Consider the following 21,898-nt stretch of genomic DNA (forward strand, 5'->3'; position numbering starts at 1 on the left):
AAGTTGAAGCTGAGCTACAAACTTACAATCCAAGCTGCCGTCTCCAGCTAAGTTCCCTCAAAGAATCTCTCCAGTCAGGAGATTGTCTCCACAAGACTGGCTCAAGCCACAGGATTCGTGGCTTTTTATGGTGATTTCTTGTCACTGCACCTCTTCACAGGGGTCAATTACAGTTTCTAAATTGTCTACCACTGCCCAGGGGCAGTGTTTGTGGGAACCAGTTCTGACCTTATAGAGAAGTGAATACTCATCAAAAAGGTTCACAAATTCCTGGCTGATTGAGTTTCTGAGGATGTAAACTCTAATCATGGGATTCACAAATTTGGGACTGAGTTAAAAGGGAGGAGCTCTCTAAGTAAGTGATTTGTGAGTTCTCTAAGTACCTTTCCAGCTTCTCACTGAGTACTAAGTAGGATGTTCAATCTTTTGTTGATTCAGTTCAAAAGTAGACAAAGGAGAGTTAATCCTGTTTTCACAATCTAAGTAGGGGTATTTAAGTTAGTGTTAACTCAAAATAGACAAAGGAAATAAAGAATTCACTTTCACCAGTGTAAACTTGAAACAAAGAATTACCTTTTACATAAGTCATATACTGAAACTAAAGTTTAAATACTTTAGTCACACAATGAGAAGATGAGACTCATTAGAAAAGATCTTGATATTGGGAAAGATTGAAGATAAAAAGAAAAGGAGAGAGCAAAGGATTAAATGGATAGTATCATGTAAACTACAAATATAAACTTGGACAGACTTCCAGAGATAGTAGAAGAAAAAAAAAGAGCCTGGCATGCTATAGTACACATAGGCACAAAGTGGGACACAGCTGACCATTAACAAATGATATATGATATAAAAAAGAATATTGTATTTAATTATTCTGTTCAAAAGTCCAGTGCTTGGGAAAACATGAAGATAAAGACAATCAAATATGACAGAACTAACACAAAGAACAATGTCCTAAACTAAAATTAGTTTATGAATAATATATTTAACCACTATGAATTTTCTAGCATACTAAAGATAATGTGCCTGATGCCATGAAGATTTGCTTTTGGGTTGTTTGTTTGTTTTTTTTTAAGTCAGAACAATTTGTTTTAAAAATTATTCTGTATGGAAAGTACTCTCCCTTTCCCATTTCCCTTGGTCAATAAAACGTTCCTTGTTTTGTTTTTGGATTATAACATATTTTGAAAATAATAAACCCTAAATTAAATAGTATTTGGAAACTTATACCAAAAACTTACATTTTGTTATTATGGGATAATGATGGTTGTGTGTTCTGACCTCTTTCTGTTCCTCTTTTTGCTTTTGATCCCTTACTTTGAAACTTTGAAGCTCGGTCATCATATTTCTCTCTTGGGACATCTCCCTTCAGAAAACTGCAGCCCAGAATAGGTTGTACAGCATTAGAGACTGTTACTTTAAAACACACAAATGTTTTTAACATCACAGCAGAAAGGAACATTATTGCATTTTAAGACTGATATGAGATTGATTTGGGCAGAATTGACAGGTGACATTTGAATGATTGAATCTGGTGGATATAACTCCCTATCTCAGGTTCTTATCCTAATGAATGAAAAAATCCTAAGAGTACCTGATTTGCTTTTTTTTGCCATGAAAAATCATTGTACTTTGTAAATTTAATAAGAGATTTTCACTTGAAAAGTTAGGATTACACAATATTCCAAGACAATTTGAAAGAACTCATGATGAAAAGTGTTGTTTACTTCCAGAGAGAGAACTGATGAACACTGAGTACAAATTTAAGTGTAATTTTTTACTTACTTTTTCTTGCTTTCTTTGGCAATATGGCCAACATGAAAATATAATTTCTATGATTTCATGTGTATTATTGATAACATTTCTTATCTTTTCAATTGGTGGGTGAGTAGCTGGAGGTAGGGAGATCATTTAGAACTCTTTTTAAATGAATGTAAAAATAGATTTAAAAGAAAGTTATGATTGAATCATTACAAACATCTCATAGATATTTACTGTATCTACTGCTATCCTTACTAGGCATTTTTTGAAGCCTTCAAATAACTGGGCATTATTACTTAGATAAATAAACTCTAGATAAATTTCTAGATTCTAGATAAATCCACAAGGCTCAGGGCCTAGAGCAACTTTTGCCACCATTATAGATGGAGATAGTGAGTCAAAGTACTGAGTGGTGAGATTGGTTAGAGGCAGGAAAAGAGAAGTTCTGAGGGTCAGCAAACCAAGAATGCAGATCCAGAGCAGAACTATAAGGACTGTGGACTATAAAATACATAAATTTTTTTATCAAACATACCAGAATATATGTATCCAAATGAGTGTTATTTATTCAGTGGTGTTCTAATACTTTTTGAACACCTCTTTAAAGATTGTCTTGAACAATCCCAGGTGTGCCAAATATTTTGCCTTTGAAGATGTATTTGATTTTGGGAAAGAGTTTAAACTTATCCAGATCCAGGTCTTTTAACTTGAATTCATGGTCACAATGTTCATTTATCACTTGCAATCAAAAGTTAGGAATGATGAGATAATCTTTTCCATGGGAACAGACTCTGATGGCCATTTGAAAAGAATGGTTGCAAAAATATTTTGAGCATGGCAGAACTGCTAAATTATAGGTTCCTATAGTGCCTACTTTAAAGGACAATACTAGTTAGCTTGCATAAATTTCAAAATATTTATTAAAAAAAGATCATGAACTTCATTAACTTTTTAGTGACCTCATATACTGGAGGGAGAAAATAATTTAAACAAAAATGCACAAAAATTAAGTGGTACAACTGCAATATATATCAAATTCATTCATTATGTCATGTGATCTCTTATTTAAAGTAATCACATTTCCTTCCATATTCCAGCACAAAGATTAATAGCAAAATGAGATATTTTGTTGTCTGGCAAATATATTGCATTGCATGTTCAAATCTATTCCTCACAGTTGTTTGATTACTTCAGTTAGGTATTAATTCTGTAAATCTCAAAAGCATTATTTCATTTGACAATTTCTTTGTCATTGTGCATAGAGTCTTCAGGGTAAGGTGTCATGTGACACATTCTGAAACAACCTTACTTTTCCATCAAATGAGAAGTCAGAAAAAGATGCAAAAATAAGTTATTAAAATCAGTTTGTCTCATTAATTTTTAAAAAATTGCTGAACATTAACAAATGTCCTAACATCAGTTAAAACTTTAGAGAAATGAACCTGACCTTTGCAAATCAGCCCAATGATCTAAAAAATCTACAGTTAAATTCATTTATTCATTATATTCTCCCCCAAAACCCTCAGAATATTTTAGGGAAAATTACATTATCTTAAAGGAAGAGTATGCATATGCTTCTTTACATGGGCATTTTTCCCCTCTTACAAGACAAAAAAAAGTTACTGAATTAAGTAGTCTGTTAGATGTACATACAGAACATAGAAACATATAAATGGATAAACATTTAGAACATAGACATAGAAATGCATAAGGAAAACAAAAAAGTGAATAAATTCAATTCCTGACTTTTACATATAATTTGATCCATCATTATTAGTAATTCATTTTCCCTCTCTTAACCTCAGTTGTTTCATTTATAAACAGAGATGATACTTGTGCTCCCTATCTAACAGTATTTTATTTTGAATAATATATTCTGTAAACCTAATATATGAGATACATCCTATAAGTGTGAAAAATTATTTTATAATTGGGAAGTTGTGACTGATTAATTGGTTTTTGATAATCCAGGGAATGGGAGCTAGAGAACAGCCAAAGAAAGATTAAAGTGGCAGGACTGGAGAAATAACAGGACCCTAATTGCACATACTCTGAATGGTCAAAATAGGCTGGTCTTATTAAGTCAAATTGGTTAATTTGTTCAACCAAGTGAAAAACTCTGTAGGATCATGGATTTGAACTGGCAAAAACATTAGAAGTTCATCTAGTTTAATCCCATTATTTTTTAGAAATGAAGAAATTGAAGCCCATATCAGTAGATATAAGGTCTGAGATTTGAACCCAGCCACTATAATTCTGACATCAGTTATTTTTTCATTTTATCTAAAGGAAGCATATATCTTATGTCTTTGCATTAAAATTGTAGTAATTTTTAAAATATTAAGTATTAAGAATAAACAGATTCGGTCTTTATTTAGTTCTCTGAATTACACCTTCTTCAGATCAAGAAAGGATGAATGCAAATCATTTATTAATTGCTTACTGTGTGCAGACACTAGAGATAACACATGGAACAGAGAAGGTTTGGGGATTTTTTTCCTTTGGAAAGTCAAAGTGATGTTAAAGAGAGCCATTGGCTCAGTTGACACACCCTTTATAAAAGCAATAATAATATTTTGATTACTATTTGCAAAGATTAAAAGGTAGGAACTTAGTATTTATTTGGGGAGTAAGGTAGATGTCAGGAAGATGACCAAGTTAGATAATTGGATGGAATATAAGGTATGGTGTGGCATTTCGAGTGGCTGGATATAGTGATCCATATGCATTTGCTCTGACTGAGTTACTAATCAGGACAAAAATTCCAAAGCTGAATGGAATTAAGTAATCAATGAATGGTCTTTGGGGCAATTGCTCAGAAGGAATAATGAGCAGTGGCAGCAGTGGCAGTTTGTGACCAGGGCTTTTAGCATCTGGAAAATTGTCAAGAAAGACAATTTTTAACAAAAGGCAAATTAGTCAGTGAAGCTAGTGTTAATTTACAGCCAATGTGTTTCATTATCAAACAGACTTTGGTGTCTGTAGTTAATTAATAAGAACATACCAACTGGAAGAAAATGCTTCTTTGCTTTGGGTAGTTCTACTATCGCATCCCACTTTTGACAAATACAGAGTTGACTTCAGCCTCATTGAAAAACATTCATATGCCATCTAGAACTTATTCCTGCATTGGCTAGCTAGTTTGGATCTTAGTGATCAGTTCATTAATAATTGTCTTGGAATTATATCTTCTATTTTTGCAATTTGAAAATTTTTTATATGCTCAGATTAGCTCTCTAGTACAACTTAGTGGAAGTAGATTTACTTTTATTTGGAACCTAGAGCTCAAAACAAACCACAGGAAGCAGATGCCTTGCAACCACAGAAATATGGATGAAAATGTGAAATGTGGTAATTCATCTCTATATGTGAATATACCTGCTGATTCTTTCAAGGAAAAAAACACACCTGAGGACTATATGTATATATATAGTACGGTGTTACTGTCAATGAACCTCATGGTAGATAACCATGCATAAAAATTTCTATAGGCATACAACGCATAGGAAACTTCTTATAGTTTATAAGTTGTGATATTTTCCCCATTCTGATGTTTTCCTATTTGACTAAAAAGACTTATGTGTTTAGCTAGTCCTTAGCTTATTTGGAATGGAACCAAGAATTATTCTCTTTGTAGTTCTTATATTAAATAGATTGGTTATATAGGGGCACCATTTTGAGAGGGGGGGCTGCTATATGGGGAAAATATAAATATTTCCCCTTCTGGGCTTATTTTAAAGAATTCTTTCCCTTAATCTAAAAGTATGCAGTTTTAAAGTATCCTCTAGTTTTAGTGATCACAATCATGTGGAAGCATGAGTTGTTGATTCTAGGAATCAAGTATGTCTTCTGTTATTGTCATTCAAAATACAAGCAGGTTTTCCCTCTGCCTAGCAAAGACTCAAATGGGGTTTACAGTAGAAAATAATGAGTCCTTCAGCTGTAGCATGTCACAGGGGAAGATAGGACAATGCTGTAGTCGTGCTCACTGCTGTGCCCTGCTTGCTGGGAAGCATGTACTCTCAGATGTCTGACAGTTCATGTGGGCTCACTGGAGACCTCTGTCATTCTGTTCCTCCTCTCTGCAGGCAATGGTTGAGACAGTTAACAACCTGCTCCAGCCACAGGCTTTGAATGCATGGCGAGACCTCACGACAAGTGATCAGCTGCGTGCAGCTACCATGTTACTTGACACTGTGGAGGAAAGTGCTTTTGTGCTGGCTGATAACCTTTTGAAGACAGACATAGTCAGGGAAAACACAAATAATATTCGTAAGTGATCCTCGTCATTAAAAAAAAAAAAAGCTAATTTCTCCCTCCTTTTGGAAAGATAAAGAAAAGATATGCCATAGGTTTTCCAAGAGTTATTCCCCCTCCCATTGGTTCTATATGGTTAATTTTCTAGAGTGAATCATGATTGCTAATAACTGTTTATAGGAAAACTTTCATTTTCAGATACAGCACCTTGAATTCATTCCCAAACTGGACAAAGTAGAATAAGCTCATCTCAAGTGAAGGGACTTAATTCAGTTTATAATATAGTATTATATAAGATATTTATTCCTTCTTAAAAATAGAAGTTTCAATAAGTATTATATTAGGTGAGTACTGGATATTTCTTCAACTTGGTTCAAAATACAGGTATAAAGCTTATAAGTAAAGCCAATAAATATTACATAGACTTTGTGTGATATTTTTCTCACCAAAAAAAAGAGAAATAAGTCTTTTAACTGTTTATGAGGAGACAGATGACAATTTTGTTTTGGAGATGTTAATGAAGTTTATTTTAGCTTTTCAAATTTAAATATAAAATGAAAATATGCCTTTCAATAAGGCAAACATAATTTATATTTTAAACTCATTTCTCAAATAGAAATTTGTTTAGAATACCTTTCTAGCCAATGGCAAAATTTTCACCTTTTAGAGTAAGTTTTTGATGCTTATGAATTCTTGTTAATATTATGAATTTGTCTGAAGTAATATACTTTATTGCTTTTTTTAAAATGTGCTTATATTTAAGAGAGCATGGGGTTATGCACTTTGTAAATTAATAAAAGCCATTGGAAGTTTGACAAGTACAATATAAATTCTCATAATCCCTATGTTTATAAATTTAAAATATTTTAGAGATTTCAGCAAATATTTACTTCATCTAATTTTAAAAATCTTAGTTCTCAGCGTATATTAAGCTTGTTCTAACCCTTTTATGTTTTAACAGAATTAGAAGTTGCAAGGCTAAGTACAGAAGGGAATTTAGAAGATCTAAAATTTCCAGAAAACACAGGCCATGGAAGTACTATACAGCTTTCTGCAAATACCTTGAAACAAAATGGCCGAAATGGTAAGTTAACTTTCTGTTAAAGATTTTTGGAATAAATTTTTTTCATCAGTTGATTCAGCCCTCTGGAGTTTGACTAACCTTTTGCCTTTATTTTCCCACTATTCTTCAAAACTTGACCATTACCTCACTCAAACTACCATTTATACTATGTATAAATGAATGAATGCATACATGAATAAATACTAAAATAAAAAAGCATTTATTAGGCACTTACTTTGTACTAGACACTGTGATAAGTTGTGGGAATGTAAGCCTAGTAAGAAAAGATACCAGTATAACAAAGTGATCATCAGGGAAGGGAGTTTTGGTTTGAATGGTAAGAGAGATGCTAAATGGCTCTATTTTGCAGACAGTTGACATATCTTTTCTTGAAAAGATGGTAGTTTTTTTATTCTTTTAATTATTTTATTTACTTATTAATTATTATTTTAATTACTATTCCCAGAACAGGAGGTAAAAGGGAGTTTAATACTGTGATAACAGAGAAGATGGCAGAATTTCTCCAATAGAAAACTGGATAGCATATGAATCATGGCCTGATCAGGGGACCATTTGAATAGACTCCAAAAGTTTGTACCAGCTCATTAACTAATAATAACAAGCTAACAGCAAGGCAATGGGTTTAGGACTGAGTAGATGACCTGCCCCAAATCCTGAGGCATGTATGATTTTTTCAAAGTCTGTTCCCCAATGAGAGGATAAGTAGAACAACAGTGGGGCAGATGATGAGATGGATTCTGAGCACAGTATGTTAACAAACTCTTGCACAATTGTTTACTGTTCCACCCTTGTCAAACATTGCCTTTTTTCACTTCCAAGTTTTTTTTTGGTTAGATGCAATTTTAACCTATTTAACACAATTTAATTCTTTATTAAATGTTGTTTTATACTATTTTAAGTGTGTCACAATTAAGGTGCTTAATAAATGCTTATTAAGTAATGGATTGATCATATTTTATAAAAATATACAGTAGAGTTGATTATTTCAAGTCAAGTCAAAGTGATTTTTTTCTCTTTCCTCTCTTCTTTTTCCTCCTTTTTTTACTTATCCTTTTTGAAGTTATTGCTACTTCTAAGAAACAGTCCTCTGAATATATTTATTGCAGTTATATATTTCTGGTTTCTTTTTCATTTATTGTCTCAGCTAGGATGAATGATAATTCCTTCTTTCTACTGACTATTTCTAGAGATAGATATAAATATCTTGTATATATGTAATTATTTGCATTTAGTCTCCTAGTTAGAATGGGAGCTCCTTGAGAGAAGTGACTATATTGTTGCCTACTTTAGTACCTTCTGTGTTTAGAACACAGTCTGACACATAGTTCGTGTTTAATAAATGCTTATTTGTTGACTAATTGGAAGATTATTGTACCTATTGTCAATGAAGTAGTCACCTATAAAATGAGATATAAGCAAAATGTCATTATCTAGAAATATACGTATGAATAAGAAGTAAAGATTATACTCTTCTCATCAGCACTTTGTTGCTCAGGTCACAATAGTTAGGCTAAACAAAATTATCACGTGCAACTAGGATTTCTCCAGATGCTCTCTGTGTAACAGGCTGAGGCAGCATATCTAAAAATCACTCAATCGTGTGCTGTCTGTATTGAAGTCAAAGCTAAGCTTTTTACCTAAGCACCTTATCCTATTTCTACCCAACTCCAATAACCCATGAATTTAAACAAAACCATCTGACATTCTAATGCAGCCCATAAAACAACAGTAAACCACTAAAATGGATTTAAAAGCTTAGAAGGAAAGATCTTGGGTAACTTGTGTATGATGTGAACTCTTAACATTGGGTAGCCTAAATAATTTTTTAATTGATGCTATGAATTTAGTTAGAATTGGATGATTTCATAAGTTTGATCAACCTATGGTAGTAAGAATTTAGAACTAGAAGAAACCTAAAAGTGCATGGTACTGGGGAAAGACCACTGGCTCCAAAGTCAGAGGACTTGAATTCAAATCCCATATCTGGTGGTAACATTAGACAACTGCCTATACATCTCTGAGCTTCTGTTTTTTGTTTTATAAAATGACAAGGGCAAATCAAATGGTCTTTTGAGATTTCCTTGATCTCTAGATGTATGGGATTGTGATCATAGATCATCTGGACCAATGACTTCAATTTGAGGATAGAGAAACTGAAGCTAAGAGAGATGAACAAAACATTACTGAACATGGTAGCCACTAATTTAATAAAGCATGATTTGAAACCATGCCATCCTGACTCCAAATCAAAGAGAGTGAATCCAAGATGTGCCTGAAACATGGGCAGAACTTCCATTTAACCATTTTACTTTTGATTAGTTTGGTGATTTAATACTACCTGAAAAGCATGTGAGAAAGTCTGAAAATTTAAATAGCCAGCATACCTGGCTACGTAGGAACTTGATATTTGCTGAACTAAATTGATTTTTTAAAATGTCTTCACCTATTTATTGAATATATTCTCCTTCCAGTGTACAGTATAGTCTGTTTCATGATAATGGCAATTTTATTCAACAAATATCTATGGGCCACCTAACGTGGTTTGTGTTATGAGATGGAAAGGACTTTGTATTTCAAATTAAGTAATTATTTCAGGTGGATTATTTGTCTCTGGCTCCTTTAAAACTATGGCTGTTGTTCATTTTTTAAGATGCCAATGTTTGCTATATATTTGTTAAGCAATTGTGAAATTAGAAATGTTTTCTTTCTTAATTAGCAACTAATGGGGAAAAGTAAGAATCATTACTATTTCCACACACCTTATATTGGCAGTGAGGCAATGTAGAACAAAATGAGAGTTTGTGTCAGGTATTGTCAGTAACTGGATTTGGATCCTAAGGATTAATGTTCAAAGCCTAGCTCTGTCAATTACTTACTCTCTGATAATAGGGAAAACTTTTAAAATCCCTGGATCGCTTCCTTATACAAAAAATGAGAGAGTTGTACTAAATGACCTGTAAGCTCTAATTCTATGACCTTATGTTCCTGGTAAATTTGAATGAATAATTTTACTAGATTAAAGGGGCATTAAGGAAAGAGTCACTGTCAGCAAAACATTTTGTGATAATAGTTTATTTTTCTTTATGTTTTAGACATCTATTAACTTCCCTGGCACAAATTAATACAAAGGTTTAACTGCAGTTTTGTTAAAAACTGAAAATTTTCAAAAAAGAGTTTAAGAGGAAATAACTGAATTTTAATCAAATAGAAGTTTTTTAAAGTTTGTTTTTTAATAATTAATTAATTAATGATAATTAAACCTAGCAAAACTAACTAGACCAAATAGATTAAGCAACATTTAAATCCAACCTTTAATTCAAATTCACATTTACTTTAGGAGAGATCAGAGTGGCTTTTGTCCTGTATAACAACTTGGGTCCTTATTTGTCCACGGAGAATGCCAGTATGAAGTTGGGAACAGAGGCAATGTCCACCAATCATTCTGTCATCGTCAATTCCCCTGTTATTACAGCAGCAATAAACAAAGAGTTTAGTAATAAAGTTTATTTGGCTGATCCAGTAGTGTTTACTGTCAAACATATCAAGGTAAGATAACAGCACGTGTAAATTTATTTTGATTAACAAATTTATTTGCATTTTTATAATTCTGTTTATAAAACTAATTTTAAAATTCAATTTGTTTCTTTTTTTAAAAATTGCTCTTGTTTTATACTCCTTGACAAATTCAGTAGCTATGGATTATGTTCCTGCCTTTTCCCCCTTTTAAGCAGTTTATTTTGGGGAGAACATTTTTCTTTTATACTTTCTATCACATTATAAGTTGGACATTAATTTGACTAGCAAATGTTTTATTTTTTTTAAAAAACACAATATGGTAAATAATATAGAAAATTATTTTATTATAACTCTGATGAACGTTATATATGGTAGATCTTCAGAAGAATAAGACAAATTTCTCCTACCATGAGATATTAGCAAATTACCAAAGCTAATTGCAGAGAGCAATTAATTCTCTACTTTGCCAGTTAAATAAGTAGACATGATGGTAGTAAATAAATTTGGTTACCATTGAAATGAATCATTAGAAGACCTACTCTGTTATTAGAAAAATAAATGATCCCATTTATCATAGAATAGATTAATGTCTATATATTTAACTTATATGATATGTTATACATTACACATATAAAATAAAACTAGAATCATTAGAGAAAAAGTTGGAATCTGTCCTCTTAATTTTTATTATGTAAAAGTTATTTGCTTTGCAAATTTCTTCCTTGTAGCAATCAGAGGAAAATTTCAACCCTAACTGTTCATTCTGGAGCTACTCCAAGCGCACAATGACAGGCTATTGGTCAACACAAGGCTGTCGCCTACTGACAACAAATAAAACACACACTACGTGTTCTTGTAATCACCTAACCAACTTTGCTGTGTTGATGGCACATGTGGAAGTTAAGGTAAGATACTATAAAACTTTACAATATTATGGCTAGAGAGAAGATTGTATGCTTCCTAATCCAATATACATTCAGACACTTCATCTTAATCACTATACAAGAATACATAATATTCTTGCTTGTAATTTCTCAAAAAGAAATCAGGAATGGCTAGATGTGTGCTCTTTTTTCCCATTATTCTGTTCAGGAATTTCTTCCGGTTTTCTAATCTGGATCATTTTGCCGATTCTTTGAATAGCCCTCTCGTTTTCTCCATAAAAATCTGATCTAACATATTACAAAACTGATATTGAGGGAATCATTCTCCCTTTTTTTGTTTTCCAGAATGAATAATTTTATTTCTATAAAGTTTGCTTAGAGATGTAATACACCACACTTCTTTCAATTTTGTTGCTTTGCTCTGTGAACTGTCCAAGTATACTTTTGGTTCATCTAAACAATTCCTAGGTCAATAAAACAAAAGTGTTATTTTAATTGTTTTTTCAATAAATGAGATTATAGAACTTTTGTCTTAAATTATGAGTAAAATAACTTGAGTATGAGCATTATTTAATTTAAATAATTATGTTATTTAAAATTTATATAGTTGCATGAGTTTTGGAAATGACAAATTTTTCTGTTCAGAGGAATTATTTAATTGTTTTGTTCATGAGCATTTTATACCTGTTAATGAGATCAGTTTCCTAGAATATAATATTTAATTTTGTAATCTTACTATTTCATCTCTATTTCTTTTCAAATATTATATTCTTTAATTTCTAAATTTTAATTTATTTTAATAGAATCATTTGTTGTAAAACAAAATGAGAATTAAATAATACCCATTGACTAAGGTTTTAGAGTATTATCAAAGTTTATTTAAACCCTTTTTAATGGATTTTTATTGATATTTTTCCTTTTATATCAACTCCATTTCCATCAATATCCCTCCCAGTGGTCAAAGAATATATTTATTATTATTTTTTGCATTATTCTAAATTAATTTCAAGAATGCTTATACAGTGACCCTGGGCAAGTCATTTAAGCCTGTATGCCTCAAAATAAATTAATTAATTCATTAAATAATATAATAGAAAGTAGATAAGGATTTTTTACCAGTACCTTTTCTAGCTAAATTCCATTGAAAAGTGAATGTTGTAAAAGTTGTTTCATCATTCAGTCATGTCCAACTCTGTGATGTTTTTTGGGTTGTTCTTTGTAGATCCTGAAATGATTTGCCATTTTCTTTTCTCACTCATTTTATAGATGAGGAAACCAAGAAGACTAGGTTAAGTCATTTACCAAGGGCCATATAGCTAGAGGGTGTCTGAGGTTGGATTTGAGCTTAGGTCTTCCTGAACCCAGACCTAGAGATCTATTTACTTTACTACCTAGCTTCCCCCTGAAAAAAGAACAATGAGTTAATAATAATATTAACTTTGATTTAAATAGCATTTTGACTGGATTTTATAGGATATTCAAAGAGCACTTCTACATTTGCAAGTCCCTTTGTATAGATTAATTAAAGCTATGTTTCAATAAAAAAATTAAAAATGATTGTTCAAATTCATAGCTCCATCAACAACTTAAGTGTTCCTACCTCTCTACAACTTGGGAATGTTCATTATTCTTCTCTTTTGCCATTTTTACCATTTTTTTATGAGTTAAAAAATTAGGTTAATGAAGTAAAAAAATCAGGATTATTTTGATTTGTAGTTCTTTTACTCTTATTACTTTGGAACATTTTAATGCAATTGTTAGAAATTTATAATTCTTTAAAGACTTCTTTGTTCTTACCTTCTTTATTTAATATCTTTCGGGCTTATATAATTTTTATTAGTTGCCTATAAAACTTGGATATCAGACCCCTATCACAGATATTTGAATTTAAAAGAGTATTTTTTCCAATTGATCTTTTCCCTTTTATCTAGACAAATCAATTTCTTGGGCAAAAGCTTTTCAATTTCATGTAATCAAAATTATCTGTTTTGTCTTTTCTGATTTATTCTTTTGGTTAAGAATTTACCATCTCCCAATTGTTATTAAAGTTATGTGTTCTGCTTCAAAAAATTTTAAGATAGAATTTTAAATTCAAGTCATATGTCCATTTTTAATTTATTGTGGTTTATGATAGAAAATGTTAATCTAAACTTTATCTACTCTGCCATATAACTGTATTTTCTGATCAATCCTTGTTAAATACATAATTCTTTCCTAAGTTGTTAAAATTTAGGGCTTTTACACTGGTTTGTTATCCTTCTAGCATTATGGTTAGAACACTACTTTTTTTGACAATCAACCAAAAAGCATTTATTAAGTGCCCATCATATAGCAGGCACTGTGCTAAGTGCTAATAATACAAAGAAAAGAATAAAATAACCCCAGTCCTAATTGAGTTCACACACTAACATTACATACATCAACTATATTTGTAGCAGCAACAAACCAAAAGAATAGCTATCATTTATTTAGGACCTCTAATTTTTGTTGTTTTTTTTAATATTCTATTCCATCAATTTAAACCAAAGTTTTAAATATTTTCTTGGAATCACTTGTTTTAGGAAAAAAATACAACCAAAATTATGCAGATTCACTAAGACTTAAGAAGCATTTTTTAAAATGTCTTTTAGAATACCTTTTTCTAATAACATATTTGTTTCATATACCTTATAAATTTCTAGGATGATATTAATTGTATTTTTGCCAGAATAAAAATAAAATCAATTATTTTAATTCTAAATGAAAGATGAAAAAATACTTAGATCATCTCATTCAATCTTTTGTTAACAGATGAATCGTAGTCACAGAATTTCAAATTTGAAAGGGAATATACGGTTATCAGTCTAATTCCCAGGGAAACAAAAATTCCTCCTACATTATACCAAATAGCCTAAGTTATTGCTTAAAGCTCTTCAGTAAATAGGAACATTCTACCTTCTGAAGCAAATCATTCTCCTATTCAATATCCCTAATTGTCAGAATGTTTTTTCTTATATCAAAGTATATGGTAGCTTGTTCTTTGATGCTAGTTTCCCAGATGGAAGGAAGCAGAAGGGAATCTAATCCTGTTTCCACATATTAGTCCGTAAAATACTTCAGGACAATAACTCTGCCAAGCCAACTATGCTTACTCCTTCACTTCTCTCTTAGATCTGTATGTGACTTCTACAATTCTTCTTCCTTCCTTCTTTCCCTCTCCCCTCCTCCTTTTCTGATCCTATTTATGTCTTATTTTTTCTCATTAGAATGTAAGCTTTTTTAAGGGCAAGGATCATCTTTCATTCAGCTTGTGTTTGTATTCTCTATGTCTGGAACATGTCAGACCATAACAGTTAACATGTAATCTTTTTTTTCTTATTATAGCTAGTTCTGATGAGTATGAACAATAATAGTCGTGTGTTTGAAAATTCCTAGTATATGAAGTTATAATTAAGTAAATCATGGTAGTTGGTTTTAATCCAACTGGAAATATTAGTCCAAAATCAAACAATGAAAACCACTTCAGGAGATTCAGTAATCACAGTAATTGAATTTAACTGTCTTTTTCAGGTCTATCCATTTAACTAATTCTGAATAACTTCATTTTTGTCTTCATGTTATTCACTTTAGGAGCATGAGATACTTTGTCAAATGTTTTTGCTAAATTCTATGTAAATTGTATCTTGTATGTTATCCTTATCTACCATTTGTTCACCCTGGAAAAATAATAAATAGATTTAGGAGTGACATGTTTTGGGTGATGCTCCTTTGACGTTTTCTGATCATAGATCCCTTTTTGCATTTTTCACTAAGCATTTATTTGATACTATGATCTAGGGGATTAGTAAATTATGATACAAGGACCAAAGTTGTTGTGCTGCTTGTTTTTATAGGAACTGCTAGCTAAGAATTTCTCTTTTTTACATTTTAAAATAGAATAAAATTTTACTTAAAATGTAAAAAATCATTTTTAGCTCATGGGTTGTTCATCTGAAATAGTATGCCACTCCCTTCATCTAGAATGTTGCTAGAAATCAATCAAACTCAAGATCTTGTAGTTTGAAAATTGTACTTTATTCTTTATTTTAATAATCAGGATGACATTTGCTCTTCTCAAATTGGGGTAGCTCTCATTCTCCATATTCTTTCAGTGATCACAAGGGGCTTGCTGCTGCAAAGACCCATCTTTTTAATTCCATGATCTTCCTGGAAACATGTTATGACTAAAAATCAGGGTATACCATAACTCAGAATAAATCTAAAGGTAAATGACTAGAGGTAGTTGAAATGTGCATAATGGGTGTACAGCTGAAACATACTATTAAATGAGAATGTGCTCATAATCACAAATGACAGAAAATATTTAACCAGGGACATGTATGGCTGGAAAAGTGAGAATAAAGGAAAGCAAGAAGGCAGCCTGAGTGCTATACTACTTTTGAAATATCAAAAGAATAAGATGCACATGTGATATACTTTTATTGAAATATCTATGGAGGCTTTATAGAAACACTTGGAAAAGAATCTGGTAGGATGAGGAGGCTTTAGGCTGTGTGCCATACTAGTGAATAAAAAGCATTCAAACTGACAAATGAGATCTTAGATCCATTGTTATATTATGATTAGAAACCACTTGTGATTGTAAGTATATCCACAGATGTTCTAACACTGTGAAGTCCTGCTTTTATGAGTTCCCTTCTCATCTTCAATTTAAATATTTTTCTTCTTTCCATTAAATGCTGTCCACCATTAAATCTTTCCATTAAATCTGTCTCAAACATCTCTTCACTTTCATTTGATCAGATTTCACCAAAGCTAAAGAAAGGCCACAGAAGAGTTTGTTTCCCCCTTTTGTTCTATTTTGAATAATGTATCTAAGCAACTAGAAGGAAAAGTACATTAAATAGCTGCAATTACATTGTGAAGATTGACTCAGGTTGGGCACTCAACATCTTCTCAATTTGAACACAATTTGTGTCTCTCCTCAGATTGGAGGACTTAAAGGAAGAGCCTAAAATTTGAGCTATCCTACCTGACTTTTCAAGATGGAAATCATTAGATATGCTATACCATGATTTTTCAAAGCATGGCTATCATACTGGTCAGTGCTTCACTGAATTAAAATGGATTTCTTTGACTATTTAGCTCAGTATGGTCCAGAACACAAATCTCTATGGCATTCCTGAGAAGTGTCTCAACTCCTCCCCAAACCCTCTTTTAGAGGCTCAGAATTTTCCTCATAATTCCATTTTCTGACAATACCTTTGTTTGGCTTTGGCTGCACAAAGCTATATTTCCTTTGTTCTCCTCTCCTCGCTCCACTTTTATTTTCCTTTTATTCATTGTCTTCTTCCTTTAAGATTGTAAGGTCCTTGATACAAGGACTTTCTTTGTTATTTGTATCCCTAATACCTGGCACATAGTAAGTGCTTAATAATTTTTTTTATGTTAAATTGAACTAGATGTTCACCTGATAATGAAGCATAGCCTACTCAATTGTCATTAATTGCTTAGGAAATATTGAAACCAAATTGATAATGCCCTATTTCACTAAGACAATTTCATTGAGAGTACTAGGAACAGTCAAATTTTGTTAACTGAAAAAGACAGAAAAGAAGTATCTTTGAACAAAAATGACTTAAAATTATTCCTATTTCATTATGTATGTGAGAAAAGAGTTCATATAAGAAGATAACACTCATATAAGAATATAACACTCATGAACTATCCAGGATTACTTAGCATGTAAAAAAACAACTTTTTACTGTTTTTTACTCAAATCCAATTAACTATTAATTCAAAATGAATATCCTTAATCTATGAAGATTTGTAGTGTTTAAGGCTTTGTAGTAAATGTACTCACTGTTTACTTAAAACTTGAATTTCCAATTTGTCTCATAGAACAGTGATATTTTTACTTACCTTGATAATTTCAATATAAATCCTACTTAACTAACTAAGAATAGCAATTCTTAAGAGTTAAAAACATTTTGAATCAATAAAGTATTAAGGACATAGATTCAAGGTGAAGATTAATGTCTGGTTCTATCAGGTTCAGAAGAGAAATATAATGTTTCTGCATGTTACCACTTGCCAGAGAAAAGAGAAAAAAAGATCTCTTTCCCCCAGCAAATGATAAGGTAGACATAAAAGGACTGACTTTTGGGAATGTAGGTTTTAATCTAAAATACTTTTCAGTTCACATAGAAATACCAGTGGGAAAAATGCAGCCTAAAATTTGGGCTATCCAAACTGACTTTTCAAAATAGAAATCATTAGATATTCTATACCATGATTTTTCAAAGCATGGCTATCACACTGGTCAGTGCTTCACTGAATCTTAGAATTGAAATGGATTTCAGAGGCTATTTCATTTGGAATGGACAAGAACACAAATCCCTATGACATCCCTGATAAATGTCTACCTGGCTATTACTTGGACACCTCAAGTGAGCCAGTGCCTATCCCTTCAGGTAGTTAGCCCATTCTCCTTTTTGGTAGCTCTAATTATTATAAATGTTCCCCCACAATTCCTATGCCTTGCCCATCACATATCTAAACCAAATTTGCTTCAATGTTTTCTAGTTTTGCCTTTTCTGGCCAAAAAGAAATCTAATTCTTTCTTCACAAATTAGTAGGTTTCTAAAGGCTATTTTCAATTTTGTCTTTCTAGTTTACTGATGCAGTCATCATTATACTGTAGGACTTCAGATTTTAAGGGGAAATGTTTATTAAACTCTTCTGTCTGTCTATAGTAGAATGTACCCCCTTCAGTGCTATGTAATCACCTCTAACTTTAGGTTAATGTGAATAGCACTTCTTTTAAATCCATAAAAAAAAACATTATAAAGCTATAGAGTTTTAATTACAGCCACTCAAGGGTACAGATGTATGTGTCTAAGTAGGAGAATAAGGTGGTGTGCTATTGTATGAAGATAATTCTTTAGAAGTCCCATGAGTTATGGATTGTATTTTAATTATTAGAATAGTGAGGTAAAGCTCTGGTTCATTCCTTTGGTGATTGATAGCCGTCTGGTTTCTTAATCAGTGTAGCTATATATCTCTGTCTTAAGTGGGGAAAAATACCAATTACTGAACAGACAAGTAGTGATTTATCTGAGGTTTTTCAACAGGGAATTTGTGGGATCAATTCCTAGTTGAACAAGGAATATTGCTCAATTGAGAAGAAAGATTTTGTTTTTAATACTCTTTCTACAAAAGAATTAAATGACCCCAAGGCCACCTTATTTTTGCCTAATCCACTGCGTATTTGCTATGGATGGATTCTCAAATTTCAGTAAATCTAAAAGAACTCAGTGTGTCTTTATACTTTCTCATTTCCGTAATGCCAGTTTCAGTCATTTACTTCTCTATCTTAAACCCTCCCCATATAAAAGCTCTAAACATGCAACTCACACTTTTTAGGCAGTGTTTGCTCTAATTTTCGTTATTCAAAAGTTGGAAAATGACTTATCGTTTCTTCCATGCTGGGCAACCTCAAAGGAATTTTATAAATAAATACATGAAGTCATGTTGGTTTATTTCATTCCCCAGATGAGCTTTTTCAGGTGAGATTTTACACATCATCATGAATTTTTACAGTTACAAATACCAGCAAATGTTAATCTAGAATTTCTTAGGTAAAAATCTACACTGATTAATTCCTACAAATGGCAATTAAAAGAGAACTAGATTCAGCTGCTGACTAAAATATGATGACACATCTGTTCAGTAAAGTAGCAAAAATAATGCCTTGTTAAGAAAACTATAGAAATAATGACCACTGAAATCCCATGACAGGTATAAAATTGCCATGCTTAATCACTGGTTATCAAACTGCTAACTTTCAGCATGCTTAATATATCATGTAAAGTACCCTATAAAGTGTGCTATTTTCATAATTTTCAGACAAGCTAAAAGTAAAAAAATGAGAATTTTGCTCTAACCTGTTTCAAGACCATAAAATAAGTGAAAAATCATTGTTACACTAAAAGTCTTAAAGTGAATGTTCACATTAGAAAGCTTTCTACCAAAAAGTTATTGAACAAAAAAATAAAAACTATAGAAAAACTACTTCATCTAAGATGAAAAGTTGAAAAAGTCATTAAAAATACTTTCTTTAAAAGAAGCATAAACATCTGTCCAATATTAGCATCTTGTATGTGAGCACAGATAGATGAAAGCTCAGTTGGATTTGGCAGTTTATGAATAGAACTGAATAGGAATTATTACTCAGGAACCTCTTTGGAGAGTTTCTGAAGTCTGAATTCCTAGAAGTGCCAATAAAAACTCTTCACTACAATATAAACAAAAGATTTATTTTTAAAAAATGTTTATTCTCTCTAACATATTTTTCTATAACTTTCATGTCTTGGGACTAGAAAAAGATCTCTTGGGAAGAATGAAATTAGAAAGATTCTATCTGGTAGAATATTGTTTATAGATGAGATATTAATGGTTATTTCATTAAGATTATGATGAATTAAATTGATTTAAACTACACAAATTCAACAATAGTTTGCTAAGTTTTATTGAACTCTTTTCCCAGGCCTTATACTGGATGCTGATATTAGAGTAAATAGGAAGTTGTCTCTACCCTGTCTTCAATGAGCTTATAGCCATGTTAGTAAGATAAGTTATATGCAAATTTATATTATATTTAATACATGTACAACTGAAGGTATATTGTTCAGTAGTTACTGATTTTCATCATCTTTTTCAGGCTCTTTTACTCCAACAGTTTGCTATTCCCCCTGTTTTCAGAGGTTTTGAAAATCAACCCTCAATGTCCTAAAAATTGTGTCATTCCTGTATGTATCTTTTCTATAAGTATATTTAATCCAGTCCAATTGCCTTCCCCTTTTGTTTGTTTTATATATGTATATGCATACACATATATTTATATAACATTTCTTTATGCAGCACATCAGAGATTGTGATGTCAGTGTGAAAATATAGTGCTTCTGTCATTGATGGGAAGCAGTTTGGCAGTCTTATCAGATCTTTTCCCTTTTTCATCTATATGTTTTCCATTTTGCAATTTCATCTTTCATTGCTCTCAGTATGATCTAACTATATTGGATCTCTTGCTGTGCCTTCTGTAAACTTGTTTTTTACATTGATCTTTCATTGTTTTGCAATATGGGGTCAGGATAAAAGTTAGAAAATTATTAAAGTGCATGAGAGAGGTCAAATAGTGACCTGAGAGGTTCAAGGAGGAAAGGATCACATCTAAGTAGACAGCTTTATTAAGTAAGTAGCCCTTGATTTGAGCTTTATAATAGAGGAATTGTAATAGGTAGAGATTAGAGAGGAAAATATTTTTTTAGAAATAAAGAATGCATGTTTAAATTGACCAAAGAACGGAAGAAGCTAGACAACAGCAGTCAGTAGTATGAGGTCCCATTTATCTGGAGCTTGAACTACATGAAAGAGTTAATGTAAAATAAAACGGGAAATATATGTTTGAGGTAGATGAGTCAGTCATCTAGTTAGATGAGCTAGAGAGCTTAGAATGTCAAGTTAAAGTGTTTAAATGTATTCTTTGTGATGTTACTAATGATTTCTGCACAAAAGAACGAGCTGATCATACCTCTGTTAAGTTAAGGTCAGTCAATGAGTGTGAAGAATGAATTGAAATTTGGAAAATTTGCATTAAAGGATATCATTCATAAGGCTATTTCAGTAGTCTATGTAAAAGTTAATGCAAACCTACATCTAAATTGGCAAGCCTATATTAAAGGTCAATAGAATCATAACAGATTATAAAAGAAAGGGCCATCATTAAGTCTAGTCAAATGAAAAAGAATTTGAAAGACATTGAAGATATAACATGAAGAATTATAATTAGTTAAATGTTTATTAAATTTTAATTGATAGGAAAGAAAGACAAAATAGTTTGTATGAGTAGTGATGGATGATGAAAAGAATTTCTGCTCCTGAGGGAGTTGTATTAGATGAGATCCCTTCCAGTTCTAAATTCCACTAACTATGAGACCATGGATGAAAGTACTTTGTAGTAAGCAGTTAAATCAGATGTTCCTGAAGATTTAGTCTTAACAATATGCATTTCTATGTACATATTTCCCTAGTTTCTTGTTGGATCTCAGAACCTGTGCTTTGAGATGAGGTCCAATTCCTGGAGCCAAAGATATACTAGGTTGATAGAGTAAGTGAAGGAATTTTAAAAGATTCATTCCTGTACTGAATTGTGAACTCACTATACCGGGGTGTCCTGAGAGATTTCTCTGACAAGTGTGGAGTGTCACTGATCTGCTCCCTACTTTGGGTCCCACAACCTCTTCATACATTTGCTGCTAATGAGCGAAAGTGAGTCCAGGGAAGCTTGAGTTTTATTTGTAGTGAACCATTCAAGGAGATTTGGGACATTTGGTCTAGACAATTAAGCTCTATA

The 21,898-nt window shown here is 31.8% G+C and overlaps 1 protein-coding gene across 12 annotated transcripts in view; it reads left to right on the plus strand.

Moving 5' to 3' along the window:
- Window positions 1-21,898, plus strand: part of ADGRL3 (adhesion G protein-coupled receptor L3) — a 982,472-nt gene that overhangs the window by 813,790 nt on the left and 146,784 nt on the right. For all 12 annotated transcript variants that reach the window (XM_056802666.1, XM_056802677.1, XM_056802672.1 and 9 more), the window contains 4 exons: window positions 5,853-6,036; window positions 6,983-7,105; window positions 10,443-10,651; window positions 11,350-11,526. In XM_056802666.1, the coding sequence (XP_056658644.1) occupies window positions 5,853-6,036; window positions 6,983-7,105; window positions 10,443-10,651; window positions 11,350-11,526 (693 nt within the window). The remainder of the gene's footprint in view (window positions 1-5,852; window positions 6,037-6,982; window positions 7,106-10,442; window positions 10,652-11,349; window positions 11,527-21,898) is intronic.

The sequence above is a fragment of the Monodelphis domestica genome, chromosome 6 (genome assembly GCF_027887165.1).
Source record: "Monodelphis domestica isolate mMonDom1 chromosome 6, mMonDom1.pri, whole genome shotgun sequence".
NCBI classification, from domain to species: domain Eukaryota; kingdom Metazoa; phylum Chordata; class Mammalia; order Didelphimorphia; family Didelphidae; genus Monodelphis; species Monodelphis domestica.